The 23,089-nt window shown below is 36.5% G+C and overlaps 2 protein-coding genes across 8 annotated transcripts in view; one reads left to right on the top strand and one right to left on the bottom strand.

Moving 5' to 3' along the window:
- The window catches only part of LOC123756503 (uncharacterized), a 34,188-nt gene extending 32,778 nt beyond the window's left edge, over window positions 1-1,410 (bottom strand). The window contains exon 1 of the mRNA XM_045739743.2: window positions 1,246-1,410. Within this exon, the coding sequence (XP_045595699.2) occupies window positions 1,246-1,264 (19 nt within the window). The 5' untranslated portion in view covers window positions 1,265-1,410. The remainder of the gene's footprint in view (window positions 1-1,245) is intronic.
- A 2,280-nt stretch (window positions 1,411-3,690) lies between these two features.
- Window positions 3,691-21,746, top strand: BTBD9 (BTB (POZ) domain containing 9). 7 transcript variants are annotated; one of them, XM_069331277.1, is made up of 12 exons: window positions 3,691-3,831; window positions 7,001-7,253; window positions 8,095-8,224; window positions 8,653-8,883; window positions 10,199-10,357; window positions 10,874-10,988; window positions 11,146-11,365; window positions 13,152-13,381; window positions 13,802-13,991; window positions 14,345-14,531; window positions 14,678-15,088; window positions 17,979-19,200. In XM_069331277.1, the coding sequence occupies exons 2-11, from the start codon at window positions 7,072-7,074 to the stop codon at window positions 15,086-15,088; spliced, it is 2,055 nt and encodes a 684-aa protein (XP_069187378.1). In that variant the 5' UTR covers window positions 3,691-3,831; window positions 7,001-7,071; the 3' UTR covers window positions 17,979-19,200. The 7 variants fall into 7 exon arrangements, with proteins under 7 accessions (XP_069187378.1, XP_045595709.2, XP_045595704.2 ...); XM_045739753.2 differs by lacking the exon at window positions 3,691-3,831 and adding an exon at window positions 5,103-5,242 and having other exon boundaries at window positions 14,678-14,887; window positions 17,979-21,746; XM_045739748.2 differs by lacking the exon at window positions 3,691-3,831 and adding an exon at window positions 5,103-5,242.
- The last annotated feature ends 1,343 nt before the right edge of the window (window positions 21,747-23,089 follow it).

Below are 23,089 nucleotides of genomic sequence, written 5' to 3'. Positions count from 1 at the left end.
GGAGAGGAGAGGGGGGAGGGAGAGGGGGAGGGGAAAAGGAGGGGGAGGGGAAAAGGAGGGGGAGGGGAGAAAAAGACATTGGGGAGAGGAGAGATTGGAGAGAGGAGAGGAGAGAAACTAGTCACATTCAGGAACCCTATCTATTATTACTGTATATACCATATAATATATTAGTGGTGATTCAGAGCTTCTCATTATTTTATATATAACATGTATATAACACATATATAATGCATATATACAGTATATTATATATACACATATATATTATGCATGTTTATATATATATATATATATATATATATATATATATATATATATTATATATATATAATATATATTATACATTATATATAAATATACATACATACCGTGGGCGTATGCACATACACGGCTTGCATGCTTGCTAGTTAACTAACAATTTTTTTATTATTTATAGCACTGGGAAGGGGTCGGGATAAGGATTTGGGATGGGACGGGGGGAAAGGAATGGTGGCCAACCACTTGGACGCTCGGGGGATTGAACGCCGACCTGCATGACGCACTACCGACTTGTTGTGTTGATTTAGGGGATGCCGACTTAACAAACAAGTTTGCATACATATTACTACTCGATTTTGATTACAACTTTGTTCCTCCTGTTACAATCGACTTTATACGCTCTATCATTAGACACTTTTAAGTGGGAATTTGAGACAGTGACGTAAGGAAACCAGTTTATATAAATGTGATATATTAAGGTGTTTTGAAGAGTGCATTAAGAAGAGTTTGAAGTGTGTTTAAGAGGGTGGGAGCGGTGGCAGGGGGCGGGGAAGCTTCGGCCGAACATGTCAAGGAACTCGGACATTTGACTTGGCTTGTCCGAATGTATCGATTACGTCGGGCGGCGGAAGCGGCGAGGGAAGCCTCGAGCGGGTATCGGGAGGCAGCCGCGTATCACAATGGCCACCCCACCAAGCCAAGCCCCCGTAATGCAAATATAAACTCTGCTCCAAGCTTTTTACTGCGGCGCCTTGGCGCCAGTTATGTATTACCGTAGGATACAGTCTCTTTTGGAATACATAACCCGAGGTAGCAAAGTCCCATAGAGGCGCTATCGACGATTAATTACTGGCGTTTTTAATCCTTGGCTCACGAAATCGGATCAGTACGAACGTGTCCGCCATTTCCAAGGTCGATGACGTAGTCGGCTCAAGACCCACAATAAAAGCGAACACAAATTTCACAAACTTCCTGTTTACTTACATGGAAAATCCGAGTCCATTATGCCAGGTGCTTCTCGGGTATTTTCATCAATGGGAAATTAGTAATCCGCGAATGAACGCGACGAGGATGCAGCACACTACGAGAAAAACCTGACAGCAAAACTACATCGTAGCCGAGGCCTCCACAACAAAAGCCGCCATTTGGGACGCGCGGACAAACAATCGAGATTATATATTATTGCTAATACAATGTACACCTTCATATTTTCTTTCTATCGTAAGCTAAAAATATAAACAATTTATTATTATAAGGTGAATTTTTCTAGTCATAGAAGTTGAAAGTAACTTGTCTCAAATTCATTAAAATTTAATCGATGATCCCTGTACAATTGTGAAATATTTGTTGTAACCATAATTTTCAGTGAATGAATGAATGAAAATGAAAGAACGTAGACATCTGTTAAGTGTGGCCTATCTCTGAGAAAGTATACGTTCATGCTCTGATGCATCCATTATGTATATGCAGGTATAAACCGTCACTGCATTAAGAGATTACTCTACTATGAAGAATTTACTATAATTTGGTTCGTTTATTATGCACCCCAGCCCCATCCTGTGTGGGTGGGGGTGGAAAAGGTTACAGAGGCACATAATGGGCTCAGGAACTGAACCAAAAATTAATTTAACTAAGCAAGTTAAAATCCTGTAACAACTATATTAACAAGTAACATTTTTGCTCCATATTTTCATTAGCTTAAATGCAGATAATGAGATGGACTATCTATCCAGTAGGAAGCCATCTGTACTGTTCCAAGGTCATAGGAGTGTAACGAGAGATTTTGAACTTGGCACTCCACAGGGAGGTGTCCTTAGTCCTGTTCTGTTCAATGTGTTAATCAATGCACTCTGTATTGAACACATGTAAGGCTTCATCTCAGTAGAGAAAACAAAGATCTTGAACCGACTTCCACCTAGACAGGGTGAAGCTGTTCGCAAGATACAGCTGCATGATGGCTCTAACCAGATACAAATACCTTGGTCTTAAGGTTCCCCTGTACCGCAATGTTGTAGCCAGACTGGGTCGTCAGTATAGAGAGTCTCCGTGCTCTCAAGGCTGTCTCATCCATGCTATGGCGCAAATGTGAGAATTGGCAAAATAATGTACCGCTCATATATTAGATCACTGATCGATTATGCTGCACCCATGCGTGTTCTAGTGCCTGACAGAATGCTTGGAGGGCTGGAAAAGATGCAAAACGAAGCCATGAGGATTATCCTCTGATGTCCCATACAACTAAATTTCTAAACATGACGAAGACACTAAATATTATATGTGTAAGTGATCGTATCACTGAAATTAATGCTTTAATTTGTATCAAGATGCTTAGGCTAACCCACCCTAACCCCAACACTGAAGCCCTCCAAGCCTTCTCTCTTGAAGGCGGCAATTAATGTCACAACTTTCCCACCCAAGAAGCTGATTAAAGAACAACCCATGCTTCGACAAAAAGCAAAGTACAATGAATTAAACCAAATTGATGCTTTGGTAAGAGAACCCCAGTTACTGATGACATTGATGACTCTTTGCATTTGTCCTATGGTGCAGCTGGAAGTGCAGTTGTCGTGGCAGCAGGAAATGGTTCCTACTCCCATGAGCGCGTATAAATAACTGAACCTCCACTCATCAAACAGAATTGGTTGCCATAATCCTTGCACTCGAACGAGTATATTAATCCAAAGTTGACACGATAATTGTAAGTGAATCCTTGTCATCTTTGACTGCCCTCAGCTCCTCAAGGCATACCTGTGGTGACATGCTTGTGTCTGAAGCTAGACACAGATATAATGAAATAATCAATGATGGGGTCAGAGTTTGTTTCATGTAGTCCCACACTGGTCTCCAAATGCATTATAGAAATGATGAGTTGATGCATGATAGAAATGATGAGTTAGTCAAAACTTTTGCTCGTAAAGAGGGGAATTGATTACCATCTTTGACTGCCTTTGAGCAGCCTGATGGCAGTAATATTCTGGGATCAACAAAATCTCGTAAATCTTGAGGCAAAGTGAAATTCACACCAGTTACTCCATCTATCATTATTTTGTTGTGCAGGAAGAACCGCACGACTATGGGACATACAATAAGGTTAGCAGACTTCTAGATGTCACCATTGCTAGGCTTAAGCTCGACTACAAGTACCTCTGCAACATCTGCTGATGTAGATTTGACTAAATGTAAACTCTGTCAGCAGAACTATTCGCATACTTTGCGTCATTATGTAATGGAATGAGAAAAAATTGCGGAATTTAAAGATAACACCATCAATGGTGTCCAAGAAATGTGTAAGTACTTCATTCATAATGATGTTCTGCCAGGAATCTTAGCGAGGTATCCAAAATTTGCTTACAGTAGATAATGCATGCACATGACTAAAGCTGCTGCCCAGTTGGGTGGGTGTGGAGCAAGACTAGTAACTGTGTGACTCACCAATGATGTAAAGTGTCTCGTATAGTGACTGTTGTGAACCTCTTGTTGAATCTCTTTTGATATAAGAAGATTATTGATATGTGAATGTATTTGTGTACATGAATGTATATGCACCCAAGAGATGGCACGGACATGCCCGTAAGTGGTAGATGTTTGGTTGTGAATGTGATCTTTAGTCGTGATAGGAAATATTGTGTGCTGAGCTTGCAACTGCCAGTCCTTGCTATGTGGTTGCTATCGCGAGGGAGGATACTGCTTGACAGTATTTATGAGGGTGTCCAGCTGCTGGACACCTTTTTTGACCAGAAGAGTGGCAGTGTTGATGGCTTCAGGGTGGTTACTGCAAGATTTAGGGACACTTAAATATCTTCTGAGGTCGTTAGTGCTTCACGTTCCAGGAGATAGGGAATGAGTGGCTTTTCTGTGATTGTTTGGCAGAAGATGCATTCCCACTCTCTGGGTTCACTAATTTCCCACTTCATATGTAACCAAGACGTAGTCTATACAACCGAACTGTTATTTCACTGTGGATTCCTTTCGGGATATTTAACCTGTCTAACTTGGTGAATATGATGGCCTGATGATACCATATTACAGAGGGCGAACCTTCTGCTACTCTGGTGTAGCTTAGTCTTTGCTACAGTCAAAGCAAGACTATAACATGCTTATCTAAATGAATTTTGGGGTTCAATCTCAGCCCATTATGTGCTTCTGTAACCCTTTCCACTATCGCCCACAGGATAGGTATGGGGTGCATAATAAATGAACAAACTTGATTACCAGGACGTGCCTATCGCACTACTTATATGTATACATATGAAAGCGGCCTTTATATGTTATTTCGAGGTCTGTCCAGCCCTAGGCTAACTACTGACTCGCACTTGGGTAGCTATAGATCTCAACACGTCAAATACATACGTAAAATATCATGGTTTTTATATCCAACCTCTATAATTGATGTTGATCGCTTGACCTCAGTGGCTGCACTGGCGAAAATGATCAGTAGTGGAGCACTAACTCAAACTTCATGCTCTAAATGATTAAAGTAAGTTACGACTGGTGTCATAGTTATATGTACTCAAGCATATGTCTATATATCGAGGTCCACATGATGCAAGTTACAAAAAGTACTATCTAAACAGGAGGAAAGGTTAACAATAACCTTCCAGATCAGAATTCAAAACATTTGCTGTTTATGCCAAATAAATGTATACTCTTAAGGGTGGAATGCATAAATATACCTCCCCAAAATGTATAATGAGGAGATATACGTGTGATTGAAAATAGGAAATGAGGAGATATACGTGTGATTGTGATAGGAAAGGTTAACAATAACCTTCCAGATCAGAATTCAAAACATTTGCTGTTTTATGTCAAATAAATATATACTCTTAAGGTTGGAATGAACCAATACACCGCCCCCAAAATGTATAATGAGGAGATATACGTGTGATACAAGTATACACAAGGAAATGCGAGTATATGGACACAGTACGATGGCGTCTGTGTATACTGGAGTCGCATCTATCACATTCTAGAATCTACGCAGGTAATTGGCCTTGTTTTGGCACGAATTGCTCTTACCATGACCCTAGTTGAGGGCTGTTGCAGCTAGGCCTGGCACCTATGGCCAGTGGCATCACTTGCAACCTGCAAGGGACGTGATATATGGCACCAGTGACAAGGTAGTTGACGTCTTGGCTGTGGCAGACCGCAATGAGAAGTTAGACATTGATGGCAGAGATTAGTTGATTATTTTTAGGGGTAACCAGTGATGGCATTAGCAGAAGGTTGTGCTACTGAAGAAGCAATGCAGGTATTAAAATGCAGGCGTTGACAGACTGGGAGAAAGGGAAGGTATTGGCATAGACCTTCCCACGCCTGGGGTAAGGTCACTTCGTACATGTCTGCCGTGGCTTGTTTATGAATGAATTATCCATGAATATGATGAGTGTCATATTCCATTAATTGGCCTTGAATTATAATTATCATTTTTGAAAATCAATAAATATATACACGGAAAATCTATGTGTACACTGTATTCTGTGTAACCACATGGTAACAGTATGCTTCACACATTATACTGATGAATATAATGGTTTAGGTTTGAAAATTTGTACCTGAACCTTCAGGTACAAGTATCAGTATACAAAACATAGTTGTAAGCTGTATGTGAACCACTAGGTACAAGTAGCATTACTGTACACACAATGTGGTTTGCCGACAAATTCTAACCTATACCTAACCTAACCCAATGCTGAACCCTCTGCCACAGATGGTCGAACCCTTGTTAGAATCTGACATGATTGTCAATTGGGTTAACCCATGTGTTGCATTTCCACAATGGTCCCCAAAGTTAAAATTGGTGAACGCCCCAAGAATGTTGTTGAAAACATCTTGATAACTTATTAAACCAAAAATCCAAAGTTTTTAATGTTAGGTTAGGTTAGGTTAGGTCAGGTTAGATCAGTGTTTTAATACTGTGTCATGGGGGACTTCATATCTATGGGGAAATTTTGAACGTTAAAATCAGCGTTCGTCGATTTTAACTTGGGCAACCATTGTGAAAACGCAACACATAGGTTGACCCAATTGCTACTCGAGTCAGATTTCATTATGGTTCGGAACACTTATGCATTTATGGGATTCTTCTTGGTTGGTGAATAAGCCCCTTGTCTTTGATTTATGGAATTAAGCAAGGAGGAGTCAGCGTCACACTCCTTGCATCTGATGCTTTCATTGTGTTGATCTGGTACATTCACAAAGTTGTGCATGGATGCCATTTACTGTGCTGTGTATTGTATTACATAAAAATACTTATATGTAAAATATATTTTCTAATACTGTATTAGAAATTGCTTAAATATTATATTGCTACATATAATAGTGTTTTTTATTTATTTATAAGTTTTCAAGAGTTATTTTATCATTGTGATATTTTTCATTAGTTTTATGAGTTTCAAAGCTATCCATTGAGAACAAGAGATATACTAATTGCTAACACTTCATGACCTGATGTAATTTTTATTGATTTTGCTGCCACATAGTAAAGTGAATTGTTACAATCCTCACTGGTTTGAGTCTCCATAAATAAAATATAGTATTACTGACACAACACCCTAAAGGTTAACAGCTTATTTTTACACTGTATAAATAAAAAATGTAGCTCTGTTGCAAGGTTTGCTCAAGTTCTAGATATCTTATAAGCAGATACACATATTTTCTGTTTAACGTGAATTGTGCTTACAGTACATATATGTATATAATCAGCAGTTGAGCCAATATATAGTATTTTGTTTATTTTCAGAAATGAAGAGGATTTCTTAAGAATACACAAGGTAATAGCCATCATCATCATCATTCTAGTGTGTGAGAACCATGTCTAACATCCACCTGGGTTTACCCTACCCTGGTGGAGTTGTAGATCATTCTAGCAACCTGGCGCATGATATTGGGGCTCTTTATCTCAACGATGAGTATAGTGATGTCACTCTACAAGTCAGTGGACAAACATTTCGTGCACACAAAGTCATATTAGCAGCACGAAGTCAGTATTTCAGGTTTGTATTGATTTTTAATTTGAGCATTCTATTTTTCTTTTAAATTATTTTATTTTTATCTGAAATGCAAATTCTATAGTTTGTATGGTAAGCAAAATTTGCTTGCATTTGAAATTCTTTTCTATGGAGAGCCCCGTCGGCTCCCTGAAACTATCCGAACTGATATGCGCTACATTAGTTTGGGGTCATCAGTCACAGGAGTGCTTATGCATACTGGGAACCACGAGCCAGAACCTGGTTCCCTCAGAGAAGCGCAGGGAGCAATGGCCTATGAACACTTTACGTTTAAAGTATGTCATAATTGCTATTGACCGGGGAAGGACCCAGAAAGGTAGGTGAATCAAAACAGACCACTGTCTGGTTAACCTGTGTAATCTACATCCCAAAAGATCAAAACAGCCCCCTAGAAAGAAACCAAACAAGCAACCCTCCATAATTTGTCATAAACCCTTCATTTCTGTCATAATTGCCCTGGTCGATGGTAATTATGACATACTGTATTGTTCTTTAAATGTAAAGTGCTCATAGGCCACTGCTCCCTGCGCCTCTGAGGGGGACCAGGTTCTGGCTTGTGGTTCCTAGTAGGCATAAGAACTCGTGTGACTGATGACCTGAAACTAATGTAGCACATATCTGTTTGGATAGCTTCAGGAAGCTGTCAGGGCTCACCCAGAAAATGGCGCTTCATTACATTCAACACTGATTTTTTGCTGTGCAATGTATGTCTTTAAATAATAATGCTTGATTCAACTTTAAGCAAAAGTTAAAACCCCTGAAATTAAATAATCTAATATATTGTCCAAATATAATAGAAATTGTTCATAAAACATTTGAATTTCAGAGCTCTTCTATTTGGTGGATTGCGTGAATCTCGCCAAGCTGAGGTAGAAATAAAAGATGCCAATTTAACAGCTTTCAATGTACTCTTGAAATATATCTATACTGGATGGGTCAGTCTCAGTTCTGAAAAGGTGAGTTTTTACAGACTAAGATTTTGGCAATGAGAATAAAAAAATTAATACAATATTTATATTTTTGGTATAGAGCCCAGGTACAGTCTATCTATATATCTGATGTCTTATTCTGTTTAGGATCTTCTAGGAGGGAATTAGTTACAGCAGAAAAGCCTCAAAGGAGCTCTATCTGATCATGCTTTTTAAGCCTGCTCCATTCTACCCATTCTTTGTTGTACTATATTCACCCTTTTTTCCATGATTTTTCCATTTCATCACTTGTTTCCTGCCCAGACAGTTAATGTTAATGTTCTTTGTAAGGAATAATGTTTAAAGTGTGTATTCTTTTTCCAGTTACATTTTTTATTAACTATAATTGTTTAATTTACTTGGTCTTCTGTCATAGGCAAAATGAATTACTGTAATATAATTTTGCACTATTTCAGGAAGAGACTGTATTAGAAATCCTTGGGCTTGCTCACCAGTATGGCTTTGAAGATTTGGAATCTGCTGTCTGTGAATACTTGAAGGATGCTTTGTGTATTGCAAATATTTGTGTTATATATGATATGGCATTTCTATACACCCTTACAAACCTGAAGACTGTGTGTGAAGATTTTATGGATAAAAATGCCTTACCTATACTGAATCATGAATCATTTTATGCCCTTTCTCCAGTAAGTATACACAAAATAGGACAGCTGTCATTTTTTTTTCAAAGGCTTAGCCTTTCATCAATTATCAGTAGTTTGCAAATTGATAATTGGTAGTTTTCACTTATAATTTTCATTAGTAAGGTGTTTGAGTCGATGTTAGCTTGAAATAGACTCATCACTGTCACTCTTCTTAAGATACATAATGGAATCATGTGCAGAGATCCCTGTTATTATGAGGATAAAAGTCTTGAGAGTCTGGCATTTCATACAAATCCTAGGTGGATCATATAGTATTTGGCTATAGCAGCATCCAAGGCTTATGCCTTAAAAGGAGCATTTAATTATGCCCAACACTATTGCATTGTGAGTCATTAAGTGGGGTTATGGGTGTAGGTTACCATTTGGTGCAATATTATCAATGTAGCCAAAGAAAAAATCTCTGTGGGAGACTTTGTACTACTGTATATATTTTTTTCATGGCCATTATTATTTCTCATTTTCCACTATCATGGGGTAGGAAGACATCAGCCCAGGAAAAAAATGCATATCCATTCACCCTATCATAAATACTACTTAGCCTTATAGAAAAATGAGTACTGCCCCACCAGGTAATTATTCACAGCAATACCCCACCTCTTCGTAAAATTGTAGTACTCTGCAGTCCTATTTTTCTTGTGAATCCTTATTATAAATAATTTTTGTCTAAAGTAATTTTTATTGCATTCATAAGTTGTAGCTATTCTTGTAATTTTTGTTTTGTTTTGTGTACTGTAGATGTCATATTTTAGTTTCCTGTAGCTTTTCTTCCTCTCAAGGATCGTTCCTTAACATTGCTCCAATAACATAGAAGGCAGATAAGTATGGCTTATAAAGTGTCTCCTTTGCTTCAAGGAAATAAGTTCAGCCCATCTACCCTTTGTAGTTTTATGCAACTCTTGTGTTTGTTGTGCGTGGCAACCCGTATAGTACTCCCCATATTCCTGTGGGGCAACACTACTTTGGTGGGGGTCCGACCAAATGAACCTACTGGCCAATTCTTGCTAGGGTTAAGTGGCCATTGGTGAATGGTGGTTATCATATAAAGTTCTGTATCTTTAACTTTCTTTTCCTCTATTGCTTTTATTTCTTCCAGGCTTATGTGCCTCTACCCCATGAACATGAGGAGTTGGGTAATGGCGATGTGTGTGGGGTTACAGGGAACTTTTAGGATAAGTGGATTGTAGCCTGTGCTGTAAAAATCTAAGTCTTTAGTAGTTGTTGTAAAGTAGTGCAGTCAAGTGTCACATCTATATAATGGCCCCAATTTGTATAATTAATATTTTCTCATTTTTTGCAGTCAGCATTGAAAGCCATCATTGGAAGAGATTCATTTTGTGCCCCAGAAGTATATATATTCCAAGGTGTACAAACATGGGTTGAACGGAACTCAGATCTGACAAAAGAACAAACACAAGAAATTCTTGCTCATATTAGATTACCTCTTATCAGTCTTACTGTAAGTTAATTTATTTTTCTCAATATTATCATTTCTTCTCTCTTCCTATTATGGATAGATAATTGTTCTTAAGCCTTGGAATGTGAAAATCTAAGTCCTGGGTCAACTATGTACTGTTTTTAGAATGCTTTTATTAAGTTTCTTTGCAAATGGGTTAAAAATATGAAGAACTAGAATTAAATATTTAAAATGATTTTCATATAAAAAATTTAAAATCAATTAAAATCTGATATTAATATCACTAGTTCCTAAAATTTTATTTAATCTTACCATAATTAAACCTTAATTTTACATTTAATTTTCTTGTCATTGGAGTCAGGGTAAACAAAATAAAAAGATTGAATGTAGAAAAATACCAAAATGGTTACATATTTAATATTTTTAATAAATATTTTTGTGTGCAATGATACTAAATGCTTCAAAATTCATCTAATTAATGATATTTTGGTATCATCCTATTTAAATGTCAACAAATAAGATTATATTATTTAACAGTAATCTAATGACTTCTTTCAGGATCTGTTAAATGTTGTTCGACCAACTTCATTAATAACTCCTGATCAAATTTTGGATGCAATTAAAGCCAAAAATGAGTCGAGGGATATGGATCTTCAGTATCGAGGCTATTTAAGTAAGTGTAGTATGATACATGTACAGTACAGACATAGAGCTGCTAGTGGATTTGTTTTGCAACCCAGAGCTTTGCTGTAACACAAAAAGTAATTACTCAGGTGATTACACAGTATGTAAGGATTAATATTTGCTCTTATGCATTTGTTAATTTCCAGTGCCAGGAGAAAATGTGGCTGTACCTAGCAAAGGGGCACAGGTGCTTCAAGGAGAGATGCGAGCAAACCTTTTGGATGGAAATGTAGCAACATATGACATGGACCGTGGCTTCACAAGGCATCCTATTGATGATAATAATGGTCAAGGTATATTAATCAAGTTGGGGATGCAGTGTATCATCAATCACATGAGAATGATGCTCTGGGATAAAGACCAAAGGTAAGAATTATTTTGACATTCAAGATTTTAATTATTGTATTAGGTTAAATAAGAAATATTTGTAAAAAAAATTAATATGGAAAATGGATATAAAGGGGGCATTCACATATTTTTACTAATTTTTTAACAGGGTTGACTTAATAATTAAATTGGTTGAAATACTAGAATAATTCTTAGAAGAATAAGTTTGTCTGCTGTAGGTAAACAAACTTGAGTTTAGATCCTTGAGCTATTGCATTTGGGTACTGTACCCCCAAAGGCAAGGGTTCTTAACTGGAATCTGAAATTAGCTTCCATGTTAATGCTGTGTGTTCTTTCATCAGTTTGGGAATCGAGGTATGAGCAGGAATAAAAGTTAATAACTGCCCTTAGGAAAGATCTACTGTCATTTGGGCAAGGATCTTGACTGTCAGACAACCTTCTTAGCACCAGTGCCACAGAGAACTTACCAGTTGGTCCCTGTAGGGTCAGAGCTGTTAGGGGGAGGGGGGGGTCACAGGAGATTAGTCCAGTTCAGCCTGGAGTGAGTTGACAAAGGTTCATTCCATCAAATCTCAAAACCATGTCACCAGTGGTGCAGTGGTAACACACACAATCCACGCTTCGCGAGCAATTTGGCCTAAGTTCGTATCTTTGGTGTGGAGAATTGACTAGGTGCCAATCCTTAACAGTATGCCTCTGTTTACTCAGCAGTGATTGGGTACCTACTTGTTAAACAATTTGGAGGTTGTATTCCAGGAAAACTAGTGGGTAAGGCTTATCATATGCTGTGGGATGGAAAAGCTCTCAGCCTGCTAACAGGAGACAGCAGTCATCTGCTCCTGTATCCACCTGTACAAAAAAAAAAGTAAAAAAGAAAAAAACGGGTGGGGGGGCTCTCAGTAGACATAAATGAAAAATGAGGATGTATAAAACCTGATAACCCAGTATTCCTGGCTACCTCTAAATGGCAGTGTTGTCACCACATTATCCTCAAACCCTAGCTCATCATGTTCATCCTGTGTTCTGTATTACGCTGTTTTAGTACCCCAAATGACATCATTCATACCGTTTCAGTTATACCTAAAGCCATAAATTTTAATAAGTGATTTGAAATATTTAATTACTGTGTTTTAATTTCAATTAAATAGTTAATTATGTTCAATTTGCCAGAGTGAATAAATACAGCACTTAGAATAAAGTGCTGTATAAACTTCATGTTATGTATTTTCTAAGAGCAAATCTAATTTAGTGGTAGATACCCTGCAAACACTCACTGTAACAGTGTCTATGAATCCCTTGTTACAACTTGTAATAAAGTTGTTACATCTTGGTATAACTTTTTTATGACATATTAGAATGTTAGAACTTGCTCTATTGGTTGTTACAATTTTTAGGTGTTAAAACTTGCTCGAACGTCGTAGCAACGTCATAGTTTCGGTCGTGTGTTTGGTGGAATGTGCATCTATATATTTAGGCAACATTGCAATCTTTTTACTAATATGTTCCCTGCAGTGAATGACATAACCTTTTAAATGGTAATGTGTATTCACTTGTTAACTATATTGATGTTGTAAGATGGAAATATATCAGCATTGTGCATTTCCCTTTAATATCCTTGCCTTAATTCCATTAACTTTGTTAGTGTCATCTTTTGTCATAAACAGTACTTTGATGATGTTGAAGTATATATTCATCCTTCACTTCTGGGGTGGGGTGGTATATTTGTATGTATCTTATGTATTACATGTGTATTGGAATTTTATATAATGTTCAGTACTCCATATAAATATTTTTGCTGTTACAGAGGATACTCGTACTATATTGAAGTGTCTATGGATCAGAAGGACTGGGTTCGAGTCGTTGACCACACTCGTTATCACTGTCGTTCTTGGCAGTATCTTTACTTCTCTCCAAGAGTTGTCCGGTATATTCGAATTGTTGGCACAAATAATACTGTTAATCGTGTTTTCCATGTGGTGGCCTTTGAAGCTTATTTTTCTAAACAGGAAGTGGAATTGAACAAAGGACTTATAGGTAAGCAATGAATAAGAGAGTTAATATAATGCTGAACATGTATTAGAAGTCATTTTTTGGAACATCAGATAAATGTTAAATATTATAACATGATATTGATTTCATGTATCGAATGCTTTATTAACCCTTAGCGAGTGGCTGTCTTCAAATGTGCCACTCTGTCTGCCACTTGTAGAAAAATATATTTGCATGTGGAAAGTATGGTAAATGTAAACAAACACAAATTTCATTCTTTTTCTTGTTTTGTACACATCGGGAAGGAGATGCCAGAAATAATGAGAGCTTCCTCTAGAAGTATATTCAGTTATAAAAGTAGGTCTAGGGAGACGGAAAATGTCGAAGTAACAAGACAGAAAATTGGGTTTATGTTGCTAATGATTATATTATTTGTAATTAAAATGACATAATTTTTCTTTACAGTTCCAACAGAAAATGTTGCACTTGTTACCAAAAGTGCGTTAGTGATTGAAGGAGTAAGTCGTGCCCGCAATAACCTTTTAAATGGTGATATTCACCACTATGACTGGGACTCTGGCTACACCTGCCACCAACTAGGCTCGGGATCCATATGTGTTCAGCTAGGGCAGCCTTATTGGCTTTCCTCTTGCAAGTATGTAATGTGTGATATATATTTCCTAATTTAATGTCTTTTTGGGATTTTTAGTATTTTTTGTCTGTACTGTATTCAGCTCTAATCATTGTACAATAGTGTATATCTGACATGCAGCGTACCTTCACAAAGCATTTAGAAAGTTTCATTAGCACTGTAATGTATATTCACTTGTTGTAGTTCAAATGTTTGTTGATAATTTTATAATTTAAAGGTATGTATATTGTTGTATTCTATTGTTTTATATAAAGTGAATTGGTTTAGCGTAAAATCGGTAGACATTTTCTGCGTTGTTGAATGATTGTGACAATCTTAATCTGGTACCTGATAAATAATAATCGCTACTTTTCCAGGCTGCTTCTATGGGACTGTGATGATCGCTCTTACAGTTATTACATAGAAGCTTCGGTAAATAATAGAGACTGGGAGCTGATTGTTGATAAGACACGTGAAGCCTGCAGGTCATGGCAGACTTTAAGTTTCCCACCAAGAGCTATTGTTTACTTTAAAATAGTTGGTACCTTTAACACTGCAAATGAGGTGAGTAAGACTAAGAAAGTTTACATTTTACTTTTATTTCTGTTACATTGGTAAACAAAAAACATATTGGAAAATATTATATATTTGATCCCTAGGTGCACGATTTTATTATAAGAGTACATTTTTAATCTTTTATTATCCTCCAGGTTTTTCATTGCGTACACTTTGAGACACCTTCTCAGGTGGGCTCTGAAAATCGTCCCAAATTGAGAGGTTTTGACCATGCAGTTGCTCCTGTGAGACCTCATCATTCAAACAGTAGTGAAGAAGATGGTGGAGGGACAGCAGAAGAAGCAGCTGCAGCTGTTGTAATGGGAGATGCCCCTTCATCAGTTGGAGTTGAGGAAGGAGCTGGGGTAGGTGGAGCTGCAGAAGGTGTTGGATTGTGTAATAATGGTTGTTCCAGGGATAGAGCTAGAACAAATGCAAGATCAGAATCTGTTGAAGAACCTTTAGAAGGAATGAGAGAGGAAGATAACAATCTGCTTCCAGATGGAGCAGGTGCTGATGAAGTTCATGCTGTGATCAATCCTGCAAGCCATCACCAGCAAGGCTAGGTACACACTCAAATTTACTAAGGAATTTTAACAGCAATTTGCCTCTATGCAACTAAAATACATTTTCAGAGCATCATTTGTGTGATGAATCTGACTAGGAATATTATTATCATGACTATTAATGCTCAAATTTAAACAAATTCTTCTGCAAGGATGATTTTTAAATGTGTATTTTAGCATATTTTTGGTGATAATTTTATTGTATTTAAAACTAAATGTGGACCCCAATTTAAATCCGCTTGATAAAATGCAATACGGATATAATGAGAATTTTCTCTGTGCTAATTTTGTTATTTATTTTAATTTTAATTTTCTTATTGCATTTCAAGATTTTCTTTATTTTTGGCTGCAGCATATGAATTTGGCACACACATAGGTGTACAAGGAAGGCAAAGAGTAACAAATCATTGGGGTCTATATGAAGCTGTTGGTTAATGCAAGGCTGATGGCTACACCAACATTGCAATATTTATAACACCAACATTGCAAGGCTTATGATAACACCAACATTGCAAGGCTTATGATAACACCAACATTGCAAGGCTTATGATAACACCAACATTGCAAGACTTATGATAACACCAACATTGCAATATTTATGATAACACCCATATTGCAAGGCTTATGATAACACCAACATTGCAATATTTATGATGACACCAACATTGCAATATTTATGATGACACCAACATTGCGAGACATAGGGTAACACCAACATTGTGAGACTTATGATAACACCAACATTGTGAGACTTATGATAACACAAACATTGTGAGACTTAGGGTAACACCAACATTGCAAGACTTATGGTAACACCTACATTGTGAGACTTATGGTAACACCAACATTGTGAGACTTATGGTAACACCAACATTGTGAGACTTATGATAACACAAACATTGTGAGACTTAGGGTAACACCAACATTGTGAGACTTATGGTAACACCAACATTGTGAGACTTATGATAACACAAACATTGTGAGACTTAGGGTAACACCAACATTGTGAGACTTATGATAACACAAACATTGTGAGACTTAGGGTAACACCAACATTATGAGACTTATAATAACACAAACATTGTGAGACTTAGGGTAACACCAACATTGCAAGACTTAGGGTAACACCAACATTGCAAGACTTATGGTAACACCAACATTGTAAGACTTATGGTAACATCTGCATTGCGAGATTTATGGTAACACCAACATTACGAGACTTAGGGTAACACCAACATTACGAGACTTATGGTAACACCAACATTACGAGACTTATGGTAACTCCTACATTGCAAGACTTATGGTAACACCAACATTGCAAGACTTATGGTAACACTAACATTGCAAGACTTATGGTAACACCATCATTGAAAGGCTTGTGGTAACACCAACATTGCAAGGCTATTTTAGGTATTTTCAGGTAGGTTCAGGTATTTTCATTAAAGAAAATTACTGAGGAAACCACCCTATCATCTTTACTGAGGAAACCACCCTATCATCTTTACTGAGGAAACCAACCTATCATCATCATCATCTTTAATTTTTCCTCACACTGCAAAGTTGTATTGCTGCATCAGTCAAGAACTATCTTGAATTATCTCTAAAACTTAAGCTGGCATTTTTCCTTCACTGGTTATTTGTTGTTGAGTATGTAACTTTCAATCTGATAAACCTACTTACAGAACCCCAAACCAAAATCCTTTGCATTTCAAGCAGCGTACAAAGATTATTCCGATTTGGTTAATTGCTTATAGGGTGCATTCATGTGATCACAGCTTGGATTACCTACTTACTTGAGACACGCTATTTGTGTCATAAACATTGCTGAAATCCCCCACGTCATTCAACTTGGGGAGTTGAATGACGTGGGGGGATTTCCCCCACGTCATTCAAAACCATGCTCAAACCCCCATCATGCTCAAACCCCCACTTGAGGTTTTAGCATGATGTGTAGCAGCATAAGTGGCTTGGCACTGCAGACCAGTGTGCTATACCCGGTGTGTTCCTGCACTTGGGCCATGCTCTGTGATGAAATCTTTGCCTTTAGTTTGCTTAGCTCAAAATTTATTAAATTTAATTAGTTGGGATTGCATATTTTTAAATTAAGTATTAAGACCACTTGAATTTAAATCCGATACATTTTTTAATACAGTACTAAGAGTTTTGTTGTAGTACATGGTAACAGTATGCCTAATTTATTTTTTTAAATCAGCTGATCATAGCTATAATCTATCTAAAATATATTTAATTTAGTCTCTTGAATTGCTGCATAATGCATGAATTTATGATTTCTATTATCAAGCCTACTCAACTTTTTTATTATAATCTCCAGTGCCAATATTCTTTCTGTGCATTTTTTAAATTTCTGTACTGTAGCTGATTTTTAGTTTAAGGACTTCAAAGTCTTATGTAGTTTTAGGTCTTGGCATAATACATAAGATTATTACATATGTTACCTATATAAATGGTTGGTTATATTTATTACCCATATAAATTGTTAAAGCAGTTTTTTATACTGTATTCTTTTATTATATAACAGGTACAGTAACTCTTTTTTTACCTGTCAATTATTTTATGCTGTAGATATTATTATGCTAGTGATTAAAAGCATTAATGTATTGTGAGAAGATACAGTAGTATGTATTCCCTGTATGCACATAATGTCTTTCTGATGATAATGGGTGTACAGTATTCAGCATACATGTACTATAGGGAATGCCTATGTCTTACACTTGTCATTGTAGGTAATAACAATATATAATCATTTAAAATATAAATATATTTTTTTGAATGTTATTATTTACTCTTAAGCATTCTTCTGTTCGATTTTATTAACATTATAAAGGATATTTTGTAAAGCAATATTGTTCATTTGTTGTTCATTTTCCAGTGAACTCCATCCATGAGGGCCAAGTGTTGGTCTGCAGGAGATATCAGTGCCTGGCTTGCTTGTTATTATATTTTTAACTTGTGCACTCACAGTTGAAAATGAGGATGTTTCTAAATAATGGCATAATGCTGATGAAGGCAATATTGTGCATTTTGACCAAAGCATGATTTAAGGTAACTATCCAATCCACTATAAATACTTTTAGATGTACTGTACAATGTTTTTGTTATCATCTGTACTATAAACATTATTATTTGAAGGACTAATTTCCTGAACATTGATATGATATGCATACTGGTATATATATTGCACTGTAAATATTTATTTCAAGACAGCACAATTTTGAAAGGTGAATCTGGGTTGCTCATGACAAAATTATTATAAAATTGGGAGATATTTAATGTACATAATCATAAATATTAGAATGCAAATGTATTCTTATTGTAGTTGATTAAAATGAATATCCTGACACAAAACATAACCAGTGTATTTTGTCAGGGAGAATAAGTACATATGAAAATTAACAATGAATTTAAAAGTGGCCAGTTTACTGTATTGTAATAATTTCAGGAGCCCCTCCTTTCCTCCTTCGCTCTCCTCTCTCATCTCATCAGTTGTAAGGTATTCATGTCTATAAAAACAGATCAACTAAATAGAGAAGATGCAATGACATGTTTCCAAATAGCTTCTTGACTTAAAAAACAAAGAGCTGTGAAGAAAGGCTTAAGGTGCTATGAGCAATAGCTCATAGCTTAAAAGGAAAAGAGGAGATATGATCATACAAAATCATGATTGAAATCAACAAAGTTGTAAAGGAGAAATGTTTAAAACCCACACTTAGATAACAAAGGTGTCGAAATGATGTCCGAAAGTTTTCTCCTGTGAACAGGGTTGTGGGCACTTGGAACAATTTAAGTGAGTAGGTGGTGGAGGCCAAAACCATTAGCAGTCTCAAAATGACAAAGATTACAGGGAAGATGGGACACCACAAGTGTTCCTCTCGTCCTATAACTGCACTTAGGTATGTAATTACATATAGACATGCATGCATACTTATACATGCTTATTTTAAACAAATCAAAACTAGAAGAAGATAGAGATATAATTGTCATGTACAAAATTATGACAAATACAATACAAGAAATTATAAGGAAGCATTTTAAATTTACAGTATCAAGAAAAGAGGTTTTAGATTCAAATTATGAAAATAACTGTGCCAAAACAGATTAAATAAATAATGAGAAGGTAGTACATGCCTAAACCACTGGAAGCTCAAAGCTTTACATAACAAAGATTATAGAAAAGTTGGGACACCATGAGCGTAGCTATCATCCTGATATTATTCTTAGGTACTGCAAATACACATGCACACGCATACACAAAACAAAGTCATGCACAATTATATTGTTAGATAATTCAGATAATTTCTGTGATACTAGTAGAAGAGATAGGAGAGCCAAATTATGAAAAGACTAAGAGAACCCAATCCAATGACTCAAGAAGAGAGAACCAGAGGTGATATGATAAGAAAGCAAAAGTAGGAGGGGTTTAGGCTGAAGATGAAAACAAATGGATCTAGATGTATGAAAATAATTAAATTCCTTGTAAGCTGTAAACAATAACACACTTCAGAGGTTGTGGAAGCTGCTTAGATTTACAGTTACAAAAGAAAATGTCAAAGTGCTAATGCTAGAATGTCAAAAGGTGTAAATAGATCGTGCACAATAACTGTAAGATGGGGTTCTAGACCTAGGCCTCACTCCACTTACATATTTTGGTAACCACACATTGTGTGTGATGAGCTTCAGCCATCCTTGTCAGTGCCACCATCCTTCATGCCCAATACATTGTCATGGGGTGTATTCTGGCCTAAATTATGCCGTGTCAAAAGAAAGACTAAAGAAAAAGGATGTGTGTGTGGCTTTAATTTTGTCCTTACAACTTTTGATATACTGTATACACTAAAAGACTGCATGTCTCTAATAAAGGAGGGTTAACCAAGTTAAGGAATGTATGAAAGTTGGGAAGCAGGAAATGTTAGAGGGTAAGAATGCTATGTAGGAATGGGGAACGAGTTGTATTGGAGTAACAAAAGGGATGCATGGGCAGGGGTACATTTGTTTCACAAGATATTTCATTACCAAATTCTTTGGATCCTGCTTTATAGATACACAAATTCATGTACTGTATTAGAAATGAAGGTAAAATGTTTGCTGGTAGATTTTCAATAAAAGGAGCCAATCAAACTTGGAAAAATACACTTCACAGAGAGGCATTGAAGATTAAAATATGATTGAATATACAAAATATAAAAGGGCTGTTTAGTATTCCCTGCAGGACTGGCAGACATAAGTTTAGAAAATAATGTTGATAAATTGTCACAGTTGTAACAAGAGGTACAAGAGTGAACAGTATATTAAGTGTGCAGGAGTGGTGGTTTATATGGAAATCAACAGAGTTTGTCAATATTTTGAGTATTACTATTTGATCTTTAAACCTAAAAGTTAAGTGACATTACAAAAGTATTCTGAACATCTCGCTATCACTTTTCATATGAGAAAAATTAGGTTTTTAAGATAATAATTTGTATACAATATTTTGTATTTGGTTTAGAAATAGTAAATAATTAAGTACATTGGGGTCAATGTGTCCAATTAATTCTGCTGGCTAAACTCTCATTATCTATCAGACATTGGTAATATTATTTAGGGTGGTGATGAATATGCATTATTTCCACAGCTTCAGGGAGAAATGCAGAAGTTCCTTTTAGAAAACATCCCCCAAAATATATATATTTTATGATGCTTTTCATATGAATGGCATGTTTGACATTCCTCTACCACTTTTGCATTCCAATGACTCGAATGCGTTATCTGTACTCCGGCAGTAATCGTTCCAGTGATGCTAAAATGCGTCATCCAATTGCTTTTCATAAACATTTGTATATTCATCATGGTTGCACCATAATATATCATAAATACACTTTTGTATTTCCACCTATTCTCTAGAGAATTCATTTGCAAACATTTTAGTACCAAATTTTTAGTAATAATCCAGTTAATAAATAAGAAAACAAAAAATTATTGTAAACACATTTCGCTTCGCTGAGCAACCTGTGAGCAGCCTGGAGAGCTAGAACATTTATGGTCGGAAATGCATGTAGATGTTGGACAGCCAAAGTGTGAAACAAAGTACATAAGGGTATTTACCAATTTTTATATATCAATTGTATGCAATTATGATATATTTAAATTACAATACTGTACCTGTATACGAACTACTGTGTTGTTAGGTCTTGTATCCAGTAGTAGTCTTGTAATAATATTCAAATTGTATCAGTATTTGAGCTTTTAACTATAATTTTCATAATCTGAATGTGGTTTATTACTGAATGATAATTATATTTCCATCTAGCTTTAAAGCTGGTATACCATTTTATGGGAAGGACCCCTCAGTTTAACCAAGTTTTACCCCCTCAGTATTGCCAATCTTAGCTAATCACACCAGTTCTCTTGAAACCCATCCTTACCTACTGGAAATCAGGACCAGAAACTGACTCTCACTACAGGTTACCTGCTTAATACCTGCTTGATAGGGTTCTGGGAGTTCTTCTGCTCCCCAAGGCCAGGCTTGACTTGAGGTTAAAGGGAGCCTAGGGATCGTAGATTAACTTCAAACTAAGAAAAAACCAGAAAGCATATAGGCAAAAAAGCAAGCATCTGTTTGAAGACATTCACCATCCTAGAGTAAATAAAGAAAATGATTGTTGTCATTGTGTAAATACACTAACCTTGATAAGCCCAACTTCCACCTGATGACAACCTAGGTTACAAGGGGTTTCAGCCAGCCTGTTATCTCACTTCTGTTTATCGTCATTGGCTACACTTCATACTTGGCATAGTGGTGCTGGAACATATGTCCTCGATAAAATCCTCTGACTGATGCCTTTGCAGTCTTTTGTCTTTCTATTTGTGTACTGTATTGTCATCCTGAATTATTTTGAGGCTTGGCACTTTTTATAATTAAGTTTGGAATGATAGTCTATCTGTGTGTGTGTGTGTGTGTCGATTTGAGCTCTCATGTGGATTCGTGCTGCTAACACAAATTGACAGACACTAACAGATGCAGTACTGTTGAATGTGAAATCAAAGGCTGCCCCTCTGGGGATTTGAAGGAGCCTGAGGCCTTCTGTCTCTCTGGAATGAGCCTCAGAATTTTGCTTTTCTGCATGATGTCAAGATTACAGGCTTCGATTGTAGGCCCTCACCCTGATCCTTCCTTCAACAGCACGGATTGCCAGTAGTAGGTCTGTGGCAGCCAAAGACCCTTTTCTGGCCAACCCCAATACTCTGTATCCTTTTTTTTTATAGATATATACAAGAGTTGTTACATTCTTGTACAGCCACTAGTACGCATAGTATGCTTTCTCTTCCTTCATCACATTTCCAGAGGGGCAGCCTCTCAGGCCACATTTGCCAGCCCAGCATTGTATCTACAGGCTTGCAGCATGAAACCATATTAAATTTTTGGGGGTCTGGATCATGGCCATGAGGGTGTGTTACTACACGTGGCAGCCCATTCTCCTGTTTAGATAGTACTTACAGTAAGAATGAGAGCCATGGTAAATATATTGATGTAAAATGCAATTAGAAAGTAGAAATCGGTACTATTGAATTTAGACTGGAAAAGTTTTTGTCCTGATGTTGCAAAGAAAATTTAACCTAACCTAACCTTTCTAGGCCGTAATACATGCTATCTGAGGCCTAATATACTGTAGTACTGTATATATAGACTTTATATTAGGCCTAGGAATATTTTTTTTTTTTTTTTACTTGCAAATACAGTAGTACCAAATTCTACTAATTGTCCATTACGTTGATTTATGGTCCAGTTACAAAAAGTACTATCTAAACAGGAGGATGGGTTGCACAGGAACATGTTCCCTTATTCTTGTCAAGTATGGATTTTATGCCACCTCCACTCCCTCTTAGGTGCATTTCCAGGTCATGATTTGTTGCTTGGAAAAGGTTTCAATCATCTTTCATTCAAGTATGGTATTTGCTTTGGTGCTTGGTGCAAATTGTGACGTTGCATCTTAATTGACTCAAGCC

This window comes from Procambarus clarkii, chromosome 25 (assembly GCF_040958095.1).
Source record: "Procambarus clarkii isolate CNS0578487 chromosome 25, FALCON_Pclarkii_2.0, whole genome shotgun sequence".
Classification (NCBI taxonomy): Eukaryota; Metazoa; Arthropoda; class Malacostraca; order Decapoda; family Cambaridae; genus Procambarus; species Procambarus clarkii.
This window is presented reverse-complemented; position numbering and strand designations above follow the sequence as displayed.

Bases quoted from the DNA above. Each gene is read 5' to 3' on its own strand.
- BTBD9 (XM_069331277.1), top strand. From the start codon at position 7,072: ATGTCTAACATCCACCTGGGTTTACCCTACCCTGGTGGAGTTGTAGAT. The intron at 7,254-8,094 runs GTTTGTATTGAT...TTTGAATTTCAG, and splicing joins GCACGAAGTCAGTATTTCAG to AGCTCTTCTATTTGGTGGAT. The intron at 13,992-14,344 runs GTATGTAATGTG...CTACTTTTCCAG, and splicing joins TATTGGCTTTCCTCTTGCAA to GCTGCTTCTATGGGACTGTG.